This window comes from Zonotrichia albicollis, chromosome 1 (assembly GCF_047830755.1).
Source record: "Zonotrichia albicollis isolate bZonAlb1 chromosome 1, bZonAlb1.hap1, whole genome shotgun sequence".
Taxonomy (NCBI): domain Eukaryota; kingdom Metazoa; phylum Chordata; class Aves; order Passeriformes; family Passerellidae; genus Zonotrichia; species Zonotrichia albicollis.
In genome coordinates, this window is record NC_133819.1 from 48,550,993 (window position 1) to 48,567,446 (window position 16,454).

Sequence of the window (16,454 nt, forward strand, 5' to 3'; positions counted from 1 at the left end):
GGGTGGTTGGGCACTGAACAGGCTCCTCAGGGAAGTGGTCACAGCACCAGCCTGACAGAGGTCAAGAGCATTTGGGCAATGCTCTCGGGCACATGGTGTGACTCTTGGGGATGGTGATGCGCAGAGCCAGGAGTTGGACCCGATGATACTTGAGGAAGGATCTCATCCAACTCAGCATCTTCTGTGATTCTGTGAATGATTTACCAAGTCTACTTGGCATCTACAGGGCGACAATAAAAGCGTTTTCACTCACGAGCGGGCTGGGAGCAATGCCCCGCATCCCGCCGCCTGGGGACATCCGCGGGAACGCAGGGAGCCCCCGGGCACGCAACAAACACCCGTGCCCGGCGGGCGGGCACTCGGCTGGGGGGCAAACGAGGACACCCCGGCGGCTGGGGCCGAGCCGGGCGCTGGGGAACGGCGGGAGGCGGGCGAGCAGCGGGGCGGGGGCGGGAGGGCGCTGAGGCTGCGGGGCGGTGCCGCCGGCGGGGCAGCCCGGGAAGGGCTGCGGGGGTGTGACCGCCGGTGTGCGGCACCGCCTCTCCGCCGGGTTCCCTCCTTCCTTCCCTGCCTCTCTCCCGCTCCCCGACTGCCCTCGCAGGCGGGAGGCGGCGCGGAGGGAGCGTGCGGAGCTGTGCGGGCAGCCCCTGGCCGGAGCCGAGGCGAGCCCCCGCGCCATGCCGGCCGCCGCGCCGCCCCCGCTCCACCCCGCGGCGGGCGCCTGCTGCCACTGCCAGGGTGAGTGCCCCTGCCCTCGGCCCCTTCCCTCAGCCCCTTCCCTCGGCCCCTTCCCCGCGGGCAGCCGCCCTAGCAGGACCCTGCTCGGACAGGCTCCGGGAGGAGGGGGCCAGCTGGCGGTGCGGTGCCCCGGCTGAGGGGGACGCGGGGCGGCGGCCAAAGTTCCTGCCCAGGCTCCCTGTGGGGAGCGGGGGAAGCTTTCGCGGGCGTTTGGGCTGGAAAATAGGGCTGGAGACTGACGGAGGAAGGTAGGATGCCTCTCGGCCCGAGGGCTTTGGAGGGGGAGAGAGGTCCCCGAAGGTCCGGAGTAGGGGTGGTTATTTCGCCATGCTCCTTTAACTGCTGTATTTTGGATTCAAGAGGAGCCCCTTCGCCCCCACAGCTTTGTGTTGTAGGGCAGACTAGCGGAGTGGGCTGGCTGGGAAGGAAGCGGGTTCCTTTGGAAGCCACCGCGGCAGCCCGCCGGTACCGGGGCAGGCTTTGGAGGCTGAGTGCGAACTCAGCGTTCGCCGCTCGGAAAGGCAGGCACGGTGTCGTCTGTGCTGCCGTGAAAATTGAGGATCTGAAGTAACTTGCACTCTTGATAGTCGGCATGAGAGTACTTCACTGGGAGTGAATGCTTGTGGGCTGCTCAGCGCACACTGATGCTCTGCAAAGGAAAGTGAACAGAATGCAGGCTGAGGGTTTTAAACCATTGCACATGTGTGTGTTAAAATACGCCCGAGTCTGATCAGTCTTCCCGCAGCTGGGAAATCACCACGGCCGGAGGTGCACGGGTTACAGGCAGGGGCCCAGAGTGGGGAGGGCCCTTGTGTCAGATGGAGATGCTCTGTGATATGTGGTAGCCAGACCTCTATCGGGTAGAATGCTGGCTGTGCCCTTGCGTCCCCTGGCTTCTGTAGTTATATCAGTTGTCTTTGCCTCTGTTTAATAACGGAGCAGGTATTTATAGGAGAACTACTCCATAACTTTTCCCTGTGCAGCGTTATTTTCTGCCTTCCTCAGGGTACATTGAGTATGCAGTGTCAGCAGGACAGGACGGGCCACTGGTTTGAGCTAATGGAGCAGTTTTCAGGTTGTGAGACACAGTATTTGAGAACAACCTCATAAACTGAAACTTTTGCTGCACTGAGTACTAAAAGGTTTCCTTTTTTAAAAAAGGACAAACCCAAAACCAACAAAAAAATCCCAATGCCTTGCAATAGTGTAAAAAGTTTTTACCTCCTTCCTCTGAGCATTAAGATTGAAACCCATCCTGTGTGAGGGTATAAACTGAGAGTTTCTCCTTGAACCTGATAATTTGTTATGTATGCTTTTGATATTAATTTTATATAGAGACATGAAAACATGCATATGTACAAGTTTGTCTTCCACCTTCTTGTTTCCTTTTCTTCTAGCCCTTCTTTTTTTCTGTTGATGCTCCTTGTGTTTTTTTCCTATGATCTGAATGCAGTTTTGACACTTTGAAATGCTGAGAACTCAGCAGACTCCCAAAACAGTCAGCAAGTGAAATGAATCTTACAAAACATATTACAGCTGCTTTATGTAGTAGAAGTGCAGTTATTATAGCAAACTCATGCTCTTCTCAAGAGGTAACTGAATTTTGTATCTCAGGAAGCCACCCTTCAGCTCTCCAGATAAAAGTGATCCTGCTGAGTTAGTCCCTTTCTTGCAGCATAATGGGTGTGGATCTTCTGAAATAGCATGACCTTTTCCATGAAAATTTTTGTAGGATGTTCAGGCACATCAGCTGAGAGTTAGTTTCTGATAAATCTCCATCTGTGACTTATTATCCTGAATTGGCTAATTGGACTTAAACTGTCAGCAAAGATAAGTTGGTTTAATTCAAGTTAGTGGCAGTTGTTCAAACCTCTGAATTTGAGTGGTGTTTAAGTTACTTTGTCTAGATTGGGTTTTTTTAATACTCAGGTTAATTCCTTTGGGCATGCTAGGCTGACTTTTGAATGTATCTGTATCTGGTAGTGTCACTACAAGCTTTGTATCTGTTTTCACTGCTGCTTTTTCTGGTCATGTTCCGCAAAGCGTCACAATTTTGGCACCAGCTGGACTTACAGCGCGTGGTGACTAAGGGAAGTTGTGTGGGATTCATTTCCCCATTTCCAGGATTACCTAGCTTGGTTTGTTTTCTGCAGAAACATCTATAGTTTTGTAAAAATAAAGGAAGTTCATGGTCCTACCTTCTCTTCCAACAGCTCTAGGGCGAATTGAATTGGTTTCTGTCACTGATTTTCTCATTTCCTTTAAGTTAATGATTCCTTGACATTTAACAACATTTGGAATTAGTGTTACATAGATTTTCTTGTAAATAAAATTAGAATCTTTCTTGTAAATATAATTAGAATCAGAACAGTATGGTGATTTTAGCTGCCTCAGATCTCACTGAAGCTAATGTGAAACTTTTAATTAGCTTCAATGCAACTTGGATCAGAGCTGAAAATATGGTAGTTGAAGAGGTGAATGTGACATTTCTCTTTATAACAGTATATTGTTTTCTGTTTTTTTCTCAATTTCTGGATATGGGCTCTGTCCTTTTGGAGTGTTCACTAGATTCTGGAAACAATGAGGAAAGAGTGGGAGTTACTGCCTTGATTGATTCTGATGTGAATTTGGAGTTTTGGTAATGCTTGCACATTGTCCCCCTTACCTAGCAGTAGTTGGCTTAGAGTGCAAGTGAAAATCAGGCGTGTTTACCATCTTCCCTCTGTTGCTAGCATTGTTTACACAGTCTAATTATTGTAAGAATGCAAAACAATTATGCCACATGTTCGTGGAGGAAGCTCTCAGCAGACATTCTGAAAACACCATCTCCCACTTCATCAATAGTGCTAGCCTGCACGTATTCTCCAGGTTTTAGTTTTCTCATCACTCCAAATAATGTGGTTAATGGAAATGCTGGGAAATGTCTGGTGATGTGAAAATCATGATCTGCTTGTCATCAGGCTTTTGAGTCTAATTAGTGCTGGCTTACAGTTTTCCTTGAGAAACCCATCTTCCTTTAGAAGTCCTGTGAAACAATTTGTTTTGCAATGTTGGCTTCAATATATGAATCTCTTCTGAAAAAGTAGTTCTGTAATAATGGGGTTGGGAATTCTGCTTTTGTATGTGAGTTAACATCTCTTAAATGTGCTATATTTACAAAGAAAAGTTCTGTGTGATTTCCCCTTTTGCAAACCAGATGGAGAATCAGACTCTGGCGGGTCTTTCCTTTAGTTATGCAACGAGGTTATTGGTAGTAAAGGATCTGGAAGCTTAATTAAACTCTCAGTGACACCTCTGCAGGCTCTTTTATTTTCACTGGGTTTGCTCAGTTGCAACAGATTAGTCATCAAGTTGAGATTTAGGAAGCAATGCAAATAATGTCTCCCACAAGAAGAAACAGAATCCTGCTCCTTTGACTGAGGCTTTGTTGGCTAACAGGACTAAAAAGCAGCTGAAAGCTTACTTTGTAATGAAACATGAATAATTAATTTGAAATATATGGTACTTCAGGAGTCAAGAGCTCCCTGTACAGTGAGCCCTGAGAAGCACATGGAGGGCTTTGCCAGATGGATTCTGGCAAATGCCACAGTTGTGTAAGATGTTTTTGTTTCCCTCTGTCAGTTCTACCCCTCTCCTGAAAGATCCTTGATGGAAAGTCCTGGACTGCAGAAGTGACTTCCCTGGTTACTGGGGTAGACCCTAAAGCAGGAAAACTGCAGGAAGCAGCCATGCCTGTTCCCAATAAAATACACAGCCTGTCATCTTTGAAAGAAATTAAATAAATGAGCAGTTTCATAATATTCTTTTTTTGGTTTTATGCAGCTTAAACCAAGCCTCACACCTCCAAAGGCACTGATTCATTTCACGTGCAGTCTTACATTTCACATAGTTCTTTACCGATTATGCATCTGTATACTTCTCTACAAGACTTCTCTTTATGCTTGCTTCTTAATTTGCTACCCTTAAAATGTCAGAAGGAAGATAATGGAAGTGGGGTTCTGCTCCAAAAAAAAGTAAATATGATGGCACTTGTGAGTCATTACCAGTCTCCATGAAATCTTTACCTTCATCTGCTGCTCTGGGTGTGATTCAGCTCAGTTTAACACTAACACATGGCAGGAACCATCTGTGTTTGCTGTAAATATTTTATTTTTTAATTACAAATGGCTTGATTTAGAAAACCTGCAGCGGTACAGTGGGGTGGTTGTGGGCCTGCAGGGGAAGAAGATAAGCACCTGGGAAGATAATTTTTGCCCAAGCACTGTTGCAAGGTTGGAAGGGGAAGTGTAACACAGAGAGCAATCTGCAGCAGTCCAGGCCCTGCTGCTCCCTTCTTGGAGGAGCTGGACAGGAGAACACCAGCAGAGACTCCAAAGGGGCTCTGAACATTTAGTGAGGGAGAAGGGGGTGGGGGGAATAAGGCAAAGCAAACTCTAAGTTTATCTTTGAGGAGAAATAAGGAAAGGTGGTTGCTAAATGTCACTTCTCCATCGTGATTCTCATACAGTAAATATGGTCACATGCGGTGGCATGCTGAGCCTCCCACAAGTGTTTGGCTGTGGGAAGACACTCACACTGGGGCTGAGGGTGTCACAGAGGCACATCCGTCCTCAGAATGGAAAAGTCCAGAGCTCCCTTAGCCACGAGGGGGGGTTTTCCAATGTGGGCATCCCTCAGGCTCCCTCCTCTGCCGAAGTCCAGCCAGCTGCAAAGTTTTTCCATCTGACTGTCATTCTAGACAGTGCTTCTCATCCTAGGAACTTCTTTGCTGCAATGTCTGATTTTAGCTGCTCTGGTGCTCTTTGTCTTCTAGGGTGTCCCATTAACTCTGAGGCCTGTGTCCCAAAAAGGGAGTGAGATAAAGGGCCCGGAGGAAGAGAGTAGACTCCCTTCTTTCTTTCTAGTGTGGGAGACTGGGGAAGAATGAGAATGGACACTTATGGGACTGAAGGATTTAGGGATCTCTGGTTTGCAGTTTGCATAACACAATGTACGTTTCTTCTTAAAATAAAAAGCAAATGTACTGAAGATAAGGCGTACAATGCAAAGTTTTGAAGTCTTCTTGCTTGCCCTCATGAGGCCAGAGGTGCATGTCTCCCATGATCCTGCAGTCTAGGTGTAGCCACTAAGAACATTTTCTTTCCTTGCAGCTGACACTTTGGAAACTCACCTAATGGGAGCAGACACATTTGGCCGGGAGAAACTTTAGTTCTGTTGGTGACGTGTGGGACAGAAGGAACCCAACTTGACACATAGCTGAGTTTGCAGGGCTGACAGTTAAAGGAAAAATAATATTGCATGCGAATTTAAGCATGCTTGATGTGAAATTGTGAAAGATAAAGAAGTTGGAATCCCATCACGCTAATTTTATATGATCTTTTAGGGCTAAGACTGTATATTTATGAGATAGAGATAATATTCTGATTTTTTTTCTTTTTGTATGTGAGCCCAAATTAGTTTTTCTTCAGTGAACTTAGAACACTGTCTGAACTGCTGAGTGATTTTCATTTTCTACAAATTGGGTTAGACTGGGTCAGTGATTGATCTCCCCTACGCTGGTGCATATCAGACATGGAAGTGCTGGCATGAGTATGACTGGAAATGCCCATTAGGGTAGCAGAAGAGATGTTAGAGAAATTAAACTGATCCCTCTCCCCTCCCCCCCCTTTTTTTTCATTGCTATAGTATTAAAATTGTTTTTGAAAGAATCCAGCTGATAAATGATATTGAACATGATTTTGTTTTCCTTCTGCTGCAGTAGCTAATGCAGATAAGAATGAATGCAAATACCACGATGAGGGTTTTTTTTTTTTGTGATTTGTTTTGTTTTTGTTTTCAAATTCAGTTAACATAATTGAATAAAGTACACTTTGGTTTATAAAAAGAGTGTGCATCTTTTATTTTGTTTTGTAAACCATGGTTATAATACCATATGCTTTACAATAATATTTTATTGCCTAGTATAGTTTATAACTGCCTTACCATCAAATGTATTCTGAGCATGTAAAGCTTATTTGATGTATTTCTTCAATGTATTAAAAAGTCTATTTCTATGAGGCCAGGTAGTTAAAATCTAGTATTATTCAGGTTACAAAGTCAAGCTTTTATGACTATTGATTAGAACTGCTGTTCCCCCAACCCATGTTCCTATGCATTAAGATATATGCATTATTGCATTATCAGGTGCTGCTTTTTTTATCCCCAGGGACTCAGTCTCCATCAGTGTATGTGATGGACAAAGCTTTCCTAATGAGCCTCTACTCTACTGTTTACCCTGGCTCTTCATGCCTCCTGCTGTGTGGTTTTTCAGCCCTGCTGTTAATACAGGCTTATTTGCTTCTGGGCTTTTTTGTCATGGTTATTTCTACAGTAACAAATATGAATTAGCCTGTCTGTGATACCTCCAAAGGGAAGGTTTGTACTGCATTCAGTGGCAGCCAAGGTGCAGAAAACAAAGTCAAGAGTTCTTTAATATGGGCAAGAAAGCAACTTGAGATGCCCAGGTCCTGAATTTTGGGATGATTTAACGTTATCTGTATGTTGTGTTACATTATCTTGTCGTCTGAAGTACTCTTCCAGTGTATGCCCTTGCAGCTGTGAACACTGAGCATGTTTGTGGACCAGGTCTCAGAATGTTGTTTTGGCTACCAGACTCTGATCCTCTCTGGAAAGTATAGATTAGGTCAATTGCTTTGAAACTCAATGGAATTGGTTGAGACAGAATCCAGTTCTTCAGGGCTGCAGTGCCTTAAGCAGGGAAACTGATCTTCCTCTATTTTTTTCACACACTTCTCAGCTCTTCTAGTTACATAAATTTCTCTACAACACAGTCCTTAATCCAGTTTACCTGAAAAAGAGGGTCCTGGAATGGACACAAGAAAAACCGTGTGTATATCTAAACTGTCTTGTATGCAAGGAGGAAGTGAATTCACAAAATAAATTATTTGGGTTGGAAGTCGCGCAGAGATCATCTAAGTTCCAAGCCCTCTGCTACAGGCAGGGCCACCTTTTACTGCCCCCAGCTTGCTCAGAGTCCCATCTTGAGCATTTCCAGTGATGGGGCACCCAAAGCTTCTCTGATAACCTGTATCACCACCCTCAAAGTGAAAATTTCTTCATCATATCTAATCTAAGTCTCTCCTCTTTCAGTTTAAGGCCACTCCTCCTCATCCTATCACTCCACGCCCTTGTAAAAATCTATCTACAGCTCTCTCCTAGGTCCTTTTAAGTACTAAAAGGCCATTCTAAGGTATCCCCAGAGCTGCTGCCTTCTCCAGACTGAGCATCCCCCACTCTGTCTCTACAGGAGGGGTGCTCCAGCCCTTTGGTCATGGTCATGCCCTCCACTGGAGTTGCTCCAGCATGTCCACATCCTTCATGTGTCAAGGGCCCCAGAGCTGGGTGCTGCTCTCCAGGTGTCATGAGAATGGAAGAGCAGGGGAAAACTACCTTCCTTCACTTGCTGTCCCCGCTGCTTTTGATGCAATGCAGGATGTGAGTGATAACTAAATTTTCTCCTGTCTCACTGAGGACCTTGCTAATGTTCTCTGAATGTATTCCCCTCTTTGTGTGTATGTAGTTCTTCATGATATTTAAAAAAATATGTATTGATATAAGCTAATAGTGCAAGTGACAGCAAAAGCAGGTAGATGTTCTTTATTGAGAATTGCAGAGGAGTAGACCATTAGAGGATAGTTCTGTTGCTGACTTCCAATCCCATCTCTTTGCCTAAGTTTGGCATTCTACCTGACTGCTTGATCCACTCTTATTTTCATGTTTTACTGCTTCCCTATTACAATCTCCATCTGCTTCAACTGTGTCAGTAAAGGCCAGGGGAATTGCTATCAGCAGGTGTAAAAGTTTGTAGGAACTACAGTATCAGACAGTACCTGACTATAGCACTATTGGCTTCCTTCTCTGCAGTCACAATTCCTCTTTCCTCTTATCCTCACAGTCCAGTTCTTCACTAGGTTCCCTTTTCCATTTTCAATTCCAAACCTCTGAGCTGAGTGAGCATTTGGAGCTTGCTCAGGCTAGAACTAGCAGCAACTGTCCAACTAACAGCAACAGTAACAAGACATTTGACACTGTCTTCATCCAGCTCTTGTGAAATTTGACTTACTTTTTCTACTCAGGGTTTTATGTGGTCAGAACTGATGCAGTGTGTCTGCCTTAAGTGTTATTGCTGAAATAACCACCAGTCCTGACTCAAACAAAATCTCTGCCCTAAAATGATGTAAAACATGGCAGGGGAGGAAAGAGAGAGTACGAATCTTGAGAGAAAAGTTCACCAGTAGTGTTTCCAGCAGTGGGGCTGTAGATAATGTGGAATTTACTTATTGTAAAAGGATGCCTGCGATCATGTTTTGTTTCTGTGCATCTGATCTAGTGAACTAAGTCTTGCCATGTTACTGCTTCAGTCTTGGGCACTAACAGTGTGCACTAGCCCTGGAAGTTGCAACTTTAAATAATTTACAGCAAGGAGAGGAGATCAAGATGGCACATTTCTAGAGGACTTGGATTGCATCCTGGAGCTGACTGCTGATGCACATTGGTAACCTGTGTGAGCTGCTCCGAGTTCAGTACCAGAGGCATTCTTCATACTCAAGTACTTGAAGATACTTGTTAGTACTGTGAAATGAATCAAATGTTTTCTGTACCAAGTAAGATCATTCCCTTTTTTCCCCCTATGGTCTTTGTTTTTCATGCCCTCAGCAGGAATTTTCTTAAGGAAAAAACAGGCATTTATACTGCTGTCCTTTCTCTGCCCACTTAAACACAGTTTTGTTTATCCTATATTTGGACCAGTATATCAAAACAACTCCCAGACACAGGGTTTCTGTCATGTGCAAGTTTAGTTGTTGCTAATGCTTTGGGGCATTTTTATAATTGCTTTTGTAAGTGGAAGCCTTCTAAAAAAATTGGAGGGCTCAAATAACACCATCTTATTCACAGCAAGGCTATGCCTAGATCCTATTTCACTGCTGCCTTCTGTTTTGTGTTGTAAAACTCCCTGTAAAAAATTAATTCCCCTTCAACCTGTGACTTTATAGCAGAATGGTGAACCATTCTGTTAATTACTGAAACTGTGATCTCCAGCAGGAGAGCCAAGAAGAATGCAAGCTGAGAGGCCATATTTTAATTAATGAACAAAAGCTTGTGGACTGGCCAAGGGAAAGGATAAGTTTTGAAAGACAAATGGCAGCAATACATTTTTAGTTGCAGTGGGTGACCTCTGGCAAAGCCTGTTACTCTGCTGTTTTACCTGGTGTAGCCAGGCAATTCCTTAAGGTATAGATGTTGATGCCCTGTATACACAACTTCTTTGGAGCTTAAGTCTTCAGAATTCATTTAATTTTACTCCATGTCCAGAATATGATCCCAAACACTCCAAGGAAATGTCTTCTAGAGGAATTTTTGTGACTTCTCCCGGTGTTTTCCCACCCTCCTCACCCCCACAGTGGGATGGACTGTGATGATCACAAGTGATTTGTAAATTTTAAAAATGAGTCACAGAAGCTGTGCTCCCTGCAGAGGGGCACATTTTCTCTGTAGGGAGCATCTGTGCTTTGGTCATAGGTGCTAAATTTCTTGCTTCTGCTACATGTTTGAGCCCCCAAATGCCAGTTTGTTCCATCCTCCATGCTTCTCTAGAGAGTTGGTGTCAGTGTTTGCCCTACAAGACCATCATGTCTTCATCATGTGGAGCTCTGTGTTGCTCCATGGGTTCTACTTTTTGCTTTCCTGTGCCCATGTGCACAGTTTAAGGTGACCAGCTGTGCTGCCTTGCCCCTGCCCGTCCACAGCAGCAGCCTCAGCATCCTCCTTGGCCTTGCTGCACCACTGATAATCCATAATGCACTAGAATATAGGGATAGATGTGTATACAGGTAAAGCCAGACACACTCATCGATCCATGGTAACATTTCTAAGGAATATTTATATTTAATAATCATTAGCTCTCAGGAGGACAGCAAAAGAAAAAGCACATTTTATTCACAGAGGTATAATTTGCCAGTGCTTGAACTCATTGAAGTGTGTTTTTCATACCACCTCCCTCTTCCTCCTTCTCCCACTTGTATATAAATATGGAAACAAGGTTTTGAAGCAATATAAATTGTAGCTATAGGATTTGGGTATGTGTGTGACCTTTGAAGGCTTTCTAGAAATGCTTGTTACCACTCTAAGCATATGCACTTTCCTGACAGATTGAGGCTTGCTTCTTGTGTATCAGTTAAATATAGCATAACTGGAAAATAACAGAAATTATGACTCAAATAGTTGTAACAGGCAACTGAAGTGAATTTTTAATTGTATGTAATGTATAGTCATTGTGACCACCACTTTGACAAAATTTGACACTTCCCCTTTTCTTGGAAAATATTAGAAGATTCTTTCATGCAATGATTTAGGCAGTTATTTCCTTTCTCATCATAGAAGAATATGCAATTCTACTCTTATAAGGAACATTGTTATATATCAACTTGTGGCTTTTGTCAAAGTGTTTTTGGCCAGGAATCAAGTTAGTTTAGAAAGAACAAAGCATTCCTGTATTGTTCTTAATAATGACATAAAACTGCTCTTACTCCATTAGTTACAGAATTAAAAAATAAGCTTGTCTTCTCCTTAAGGCTTAGCCAATTTAGTGAAGAAAGGAAACATAATTGATGCCTGGGTAATTGAAACACTCAACAGTACAACCAAGCACTTAAAATCAATGGTTTATAGAAAGATATGATAATAGCAGCATAACCGGGAGGAACATAATCTCTGGGAAAAGTCATTATTTGTGCACCACTGTTTTTATGTTGTACCAAGATTATGAGCAGTAAAAATGTCACTCACAGCTCCCATAAGCAAGATAAAGCTTTGATGGCAGAGGGTACGCAAGAACCTGGAAATGTTGATTAAATTCAGAACTTCCTCAGTTCCTGGTAATTAACATGTTGTGGAGTTAATTTAGATTTCAGAGAACTGTTATTACAGCTGATTTTTTTTTCCCTCCATTCACAGCAAGCTTTATTTTGGGTGGAATGTAAATACGTGAATGTTGAGAAATCACTAACACGTACGTAGTCATCTTTTGATAACAAGAGATCATCCTTAAAAAGCAGAATGAAGACAGAAATAACCTGTACAACCACCAAGCATTAGTCACACGTAGCTCTTATATAATGCTTACGTCTTCAATCAGCATGCTGGCAGCTGGGCTTCTTTGTAATATTTGTTTGGAGAAGAACATCTCATTTGGCAGGGGAAGAAAATGAAGCCAAGAGTTACGGGACATGCTGGGGGGCACACAGTGCTTAGCTGGTGAGAGTATTACTACCAAGAAGTGTCCATCATCCTGCATCAAGCAGAGGCAACAGCAGAGTGGATTCTATAGCTGTGTCTCCTCCTGTGATTTCCACAATCAAGCCCTGGCCTACTGGGTATTTTTTGAGGAAGAGCAAGTAAATGCTTTGCTGCAGCACTTCTGCAGTTTTCCCTCTTGTTTGTTGTTCTAGGAAAGGAGGTGTATTTCTTCTTCACTCTATTATGCCTTGAAGGGAGGGACAAATAAAAATATGTATCGTGAAATACCGAAAATGGCTTTTTGCACTTGGAACCCAAAATGTAGTAGGCATGAGCCTAACACCAAGAGAGATGCTGATATGTGCAGATTTTCCTTTGAGGATTTGGCCCCTGCACTGTGACTTTGGAATCACAGTAATTATGAAAATGGACCTGATTTTCTGGGGGATAAGCCATTGGTGTACAGAAATTTCCTTGTAATGATTCGTTAAACATTCTGGCTGTTTCCTTTTGTCCTGGTCCTGTTAGCTTGTATGTATTGAATGTTTGTTCCCAGCTGAAGAGCAAGGCTATTAAATGGAGGTGGAAACACTCTGGAATCTCATTCTGAAAGTACATTTCTTGAGGCTGAAAGTAAATGCATTGCAAGCAGGTTTTAATCCTAGCAACTGCTCAGAATACTTTTGGGGGACATTTTTATTCTGAGCTTATTGTTGATAGACAGGGAATTGTGTTATGGCTCAGTTTGTCCATAACCATATGTTATGTTTTCAGTTCTTCTGTTTTGCAATTATGCGTAACAAATAGTGCCATTTTCCTGGATGATGTTCTAAGATGAAATGTCGATGTCCCCACAGAATACTCAGAACTTTATGTGACTTCACATAATTTTTAGAATAAAAAGTCAACCCAAAATTTTGAAAACCATGACTCCAATTATCAAACAAAAATAAGATGGCCTTTCTTTAAGGCAAAAGATTAAATTGCATTGCTGTTAGATGACCTATAAAATTACAGTAAAAATTATAGCAAAAGTAATGTTTTTTTAAAAAGAATTTATTTAACTTGCAATAGAAGGTCCAGGGAAAATGAAGAGGAGATAATTATTTATAAAAATGTAAGGTTGCATACAGAGTGCCATCTGGTAGTAATTTTAAAACACAAGTAATTAGTTTATCTTACTTCATGCAGTGTAATTGTGCAACTTGTCGCCACAGGGTTTACAGAGGCCAAAATTGCAATTGGGTTCAGAAAGGAATTGAGTGAGTTTATGGGAGATGTATTAATAAGAGAATACTAAACAATCTGGATGCAATCCTGCCAGTCTTTGAGGATTTCTGAAAGATGTGAGGATTTAGAAGAAATATCTTTTTCTGTTCAATATTATTATGTTTTAATGACATTCCCCTGTCACAAAATGAATTTAGATTTTCTCACAAGGTTGAAAATGTCAGAGTTGCAACTATGTGGAGATACTCTTTAATGGTAGCTAAAAGTTCTTTATAAAGCTTGAAGTTACCTATCCCTACTTTCTGAGGTCACATGCACTGACATGTAGAAAACTTGCTGCAAGAGGTCTGATGATGCAAAATGATAAATATTTCTGCTTTTTGTTTGCCTTAGGACGTCAAGGCTTGTTGGACCATTCGCCACGCAACACAGGCTCAAAAGTAAAAGAGAGGAAACTGCATGGGACTTGTCCTCCTGTTGGTCGTGGAAACTATGAAAAACCATGTTTGGGTGAAAGCAGCCACAGGTCCTCATTTTTCAGTCGCCACAATGGTTTTCACACGATACATTCAGAGCACAGTCCTGTGAAGCCAAGGATAATTACAGTGGTAAAACCTGGGGGGCGCACGCTCCGGAGGATAACCTTGCTTCTCAACAGGAGATCAGTGCAGACCTTTGAGCAGCTGATGGCTGACATTTCAGAAGCTCTGGGATTTCCTCGCTGGAAGAACGACCGTGTGAGAAAGCTGTACAATCTGAGAGGCAGAGAGATCCGAAGTGTTTCTGAGTTCTTCCGGGAAGGCGATGCGTTCATAGCTATGGGGAAGGAGCCCCTCACGTTGAAGGATCTGGAGGTGGTATTACAAGAACTTTACCCTGAAAATCCTTATGCTGCCAGTGCTGCCATTCAGACGAATGAGGAGCAGTCCCAAAAACTGAAGAGCAGGCTGTATGACAAGGCCTCGAAAGTAGACAGTGGCTTTGATGAGACAGAAATGACCAAGAACTGCAGCGATGGCTTGTCTTCCCAGCTGGTAGCTGGACCTGAAGGAAAAAGTCAAACCAAGACAAAGCAAGAGGAAAAAATGAGAACCAAAAAAAAGTGGACTAGAGAGAGCTGGGGTGGTGAGCATGGAGTGAAGCCTTCTAGGAAAGCACGGGAAAGTGAAAGGTACCTTAAGCATGAGAGGAGTTCTGAGGAAGGCTTAGAAGACAGTTCTGAGGAGATGCTGAGGTGTGAGAAGTGTGAACAGGAAAGGCAGGCCAGAGAAAAGTTACGGAGGGAAAGGCAGGCTGAGGCCTCGTTTGAGAACAGAGACTTGAACACAGGTGTGTGTCAGAGGTACCACGTGGAAAGAAATACAAAAGTCAGGAACAGCCAAAAGTCTCCTGAAACCTGTCTGGAGGGTGAGGAAGTTGGCTGGAAAGATAATGGCAGTAGGAGGATGTGGAAGCCACTACATAGGATTGTTAATGAAGGGCTGGAAAAACAAAAAAGAAACATTGAGAAAGAAAGGGATGTCGAGAAGCATGAAAACCATGGGAAGGAAGTAGTAAAAATCAGGAAGAATGCTGTAGAAGGGCTCCAGTTATCTCATGAAGTGAAGGAAGATAAGGGTTGGCTAAAGAAAGACACTATGAGGGATGCTGAGAAAATGTCTAAAACACATAGAGAGGGCAGAGAGGGACAAAGGGCTAAAGAGGAAGGTGCCAGAAGAGAGGGGAATGGCACATGTAGAGAGAGTGACATGACTCGACGAGATAAGACAGGGGAGCGTAGGGTGAGTAAGGAGGACAACAAAACTCAGGGATTGGAAAGCACAAGCCGGAGGCACGCCATTAAAAGCAGAACAGATGTGGAAAAGCACTATGAGATTGGCAGAACTATTGGGGATGGGAACTTTGCAGTGGTGAAGGAATGCCGCCACTGTGATTCCAATCAGATCTATGCAATGAAAATTGTTGATAAATCCAAGCTGATGGGGAAGGAGGACATGATGGAAAGTGAAATCCTCATTATTCGGAGTCTCTCTCATCCCAATATAGTAAGCCTAATTGAGGTGTATGAGACAGAAGCTGAGATCTACTTAATCTTAGAGTATGTCCCAGGAGGGGACTTATTTGATGCAATCATAGAAAGTGTGAAGTTCACAGAGCATGATGCTGCTGTCATGATCACTGACCTGTGTGAAGCCCTGGTTTATATTCACAGCAAGAACATTGTCCATAGGGACCTCAAACCAGAGAATCTCTTGGTAAGTATTGTCAAACATTTGCATTTGTGCAGGAATTGAATTTATTTTCCTTCCAATTACATTCTTTGAATTGTTTTAAGCAAATCCCATACAGAAATAATGTGCTGTGGCAGGACTTTTTCAAAAAATGGATACCATTTGGGAGTGAAATGACAATTGCAGTTTGCTTTGCATAGATCTGGTGTGCATTGCAAATAGCAGTGGTTGTAGAAAGGAATTAAAGTAAAAATCATCAGATGTTCAGGGGTAGTGAGCATTTGTATTTTTTGGAAATCAAACCTGTTACTTAGCATCTGACTTTTAGGTGTCGAAGGATGAATCATAAAGCATCTTCCTTGTAGACTAAAGGTTATTAAAATTGCTAAATTATCTTATTTATTGGTTTGACTTTTTGTCCATTTCATTTGTATATCTTGCAGACTAGTGTGCTAGTCCTCTAATATAATGATTTCTATCTTGTGACGATTTCTTTGCTTAGAAGCAGAAATGTTATGCAGTTGATTGAAATGATCTGACAGTAAAATGTTTTGGTGAATACATAATTATAAGTCAGCTCAAACAGTAACTTCATGCCAAAGAGAAAAATTCTTGTTTCCATCACATTTCTTGAGGCTGCATTCTTTGCATCCAGCACTAAAGTCAATAGAGATATTGACATGCGTGAATATGCATAGAAGTGTTTCTAGTATTGACACTTCACAATTGTAGAACTTCACATTGTGGACTGTAACAGGAAGCAACTCTCCCTTGCTAAGTGTGTGTTGCACTTTTGTATTAGGGCTCCAAATTTCCTGATAAACAGATAAATAGTAAGTATTTGCCAGCCTCTAAAAAATTGGATTTTATCAACTTTTTGGAAGTTCAAGGTTAGCCAAACAAAAAAAGTAATAGATTATTATAGTCCTATGGGCCTTTCAGTGCTTTTAAGATAATTAA

General features: G+C 42.8%; 1 protein-coding gene across 1 annotated transcript in view; it reads left to right on the forward strand.

The window, feature by feature from the left end:
• Positions 1-476: 476 nt before the first annotated feature.
• DCLK3 (doublecortin like kinase 3) overlaps positions 477-16,454 on the forward strand; it is a 30,202-nt gene continuing 14,224 nt past the window's right edge. The window contains exons 1-2 of the mRNA XM_005485881.4: positions 477-738; positions 13,657-15,518. Of these exons, the coding sequence (XP_005485938.3) occupies positions 678-738; positions 13,657-15,518 (1,923 nt within the window). The 5' untranslated portion in view covers positions 477-677. The remainder of the gene's footprint in view (positions 739-13,656; positions 15,519-16,454) is intronic.